This window comes from Castanea sativa, chromosome 1 (genome assembly GCF_040712315.1).
Source record: "Castanea sativa cultivar Marrone di Chiusa Pesio chromosome 1, ASM4071231v1".
NCBI classification, from domain to species: Eukaryota; Viridiplantae; Streptophyta; class Magnoliopsida; order Fagales; family Fagaceae; genus Castanea; species Castanea sativa.
This window is the reverse complement of record NC_134013.1, coordinates 27,927,060-27,929,194: the sequence shown is the minus strand read 5'-3', so window position 1 is coordinate 27,929,194 and position 2,135 is coordinate 27,927,060. Positions and strand designations below refer to the sequence as shown.

Here is a 2,135-nt window from a genome sequence, read left to right as displayed (position 1 = left end):
CACTTTCTTCGTTAGGTTTACTACTGAGTTTTCTTTTCTTTTTCTTTTTCCTTTTTTGATTTACATGGGTTATGGGCTCCTGCTTCTTAGGCTAGCCGGCTGGGCTTGAAATTCATGAGAGGGCCTGAACTAAAAATTAAGGGGGGCCTTAGCTAAAATCTAAAGGGCCCAAGCTTTTTTTTTTTTTTTTTGAGAAAAACTTTAAGTTGCTAAAATTTTTTTTTTGGGCCCAGCCCCTTAGGCCCCACCTGAATCCGTCCTAATCATTCGGACTGGAAATAGTCAAATAAATGTTACAACTCCTAAAAATAGAAATTGACTCTCCAATAACCCATGGTTCTTTACAATTTAGAACAACAATTACAAATCAAAGAATTCAAAAGAACTAAACCCCCTTAAAAAAATTAAAAAGAAAAGGGCTCAAAATATTTTTCTGCGTCTCAAGCTCTTAACAGAGGCTTTAGAAACCAAAAACCCCAACCCAAAACACATCACCCAAATCCCCATATCAACGGCCCATCTTACTCCTTCCACATCCATCTCAACCGTACAATCTTCCTCCAAATCTCCACCGTCCAATCCACTCTCCTCCTCTCCACAACAACAACAACAGCCGTCCGATTCACTCTCCTCCTCTTGCTCTTCTCTTTCCTCCGGAATCTCCTCTAACCTCGCACACTTCTTCTTCTTCCTTCTATTACTATTCTTCACTACCATCTCCACCTTCTCATTCATCGCCACGTGCCCCTCCACCGCCACGTGTATCTCCGCCTCCGTAACTCTAACCTCACTCTCTATCGCACACTTACACTCCAATTTCCACTCGCTATCCTCGCCTTTTCTGAAAATCCCCTTCAAGACCTTCTCGTCCCTCAAGTAAACTTCAAAACGCACCGCTTCGTTGGCCCGAACGCGCTCTCTGCTCCCGAATATAACCTCGTTCTCACTCCTCGTCTTCGCACTCACGACCCGGTGGAGCGTCACGAACGCGGGCGAGTCGGGTCGGATCGTCGACCCCTCCACCTCGAGCACGTTATCATTTATACGAGGAAGGTAAAGCAGAGTCAGCGACTCCGGTATTGGTTTCCGAGTATCCAGACCCGAGAACCGAACAAAGAAAGCTCGGATTCGCAAACGATCTCGACCGTTGGATTGGTACCCGTGATAATAATCAGACGACCTACACATCTTCTCGCTCTTCGATTTTGAGTTTCTTTTTTCTGAAACGAATAAGAACAACGTTGTTGGTGTGAAGGGTTTTACTTTTATATATATATATATATATATATATATATATATATACACACACACACAGAGAAAGAGGCGGTGGTAGAGAGTTTGATTCGGAATCAGGGGGTGAGGAGCACACGGTTTTCTGTTTCTCTTAAAATGCTGACGTGGAAGAAACGACACTGCGGTTATATATGAAACGACATGGATTTTTATGATTTTTTTTTTTTTTGACCGCGTGTGAAGTGAGACTTTCCTGTGGGTTTCGGTTTATAAAAAGTTTCGGCTGGCGCCGCTGACTACGTTACATGTGGATTTTTCGGAGATATTTTTTTTTAAAGAGATTTGACTGGTTGTTTGGGAGGTACACGAATTGGGCTTTGTTTGTTAGTGTTCAAGTTGGACTTGGAGAGTTGGAGCGTGTGTTTGAGTCTACTTGCTTTTTTTTTCTTTTCTTTTTTTTCTTTTTTGGCAACTTGTGTGAAAGATTCAATGTAATGGGACTTGGTTTTGGTCGGAAATTACAGGGAAACAAACAGAACAAAAAGATATAAGAGAAGCACAATTATTTACTCCTTTTTATGAGCATAGTTTTTTTTTTTTTTTTGGGGGTAAAATATGTGCATAGTTTCATAGTTTGAATGGCATCTCAAAAACTCTGAATGAGATATCCAAATCCAAAAGTAATTAATCGAGGCTAAATTACCTTTTTATGGCATTAACTGATTAACCCCTTTATTACCTTTTACAATGGATAATTTGTTAAAGATCTTGTCACTTTCGGTAAGGGTCATATACTTTTCTTTCTTCCTTTAGATATCTTGCAAATCTACTTTTATAGGTTTTTTTTTTTTTTTTTTTGGGTTTCTATGGGCATTATCTTTTTTAGTTAAGGTAATATCTAG

General features: G+C 40.0%; 1 protein-coding gene across 1 annotated transcript; it reads right to left on the bottom strand.

Annotated features, from left to right (window-relative positions):
* Positions 1–315: 315 nt before the first annotated feature.
* On the bottom strand, positions 316–1,276 carry LOC142612634 (uncharacterized). The gene has a single exon (XM_075784751.1). The coding sequence runs from the start codon at positions 1,186–1,188 to the stop codon at positions 421–423; it is 768 nt and encodes a 255-aa protein (XP_075640866.1). The 5' UTR covers positions 1,189–1,276; the 3' UTR covers positions 316–420.
* Positions 1,277–2,135: the final 859 nt, after the last annotated feature.

Bases quoted from the DNA above. Each gene is read 5' to 3' on its own strand.
- LOC142612634 (XM_075784751.1), bottom strand. From the start codon at position 1,188: ATGTGTAGGTCGTCTGATTATTATCACGGGTACCAATCCAACGGTCGA.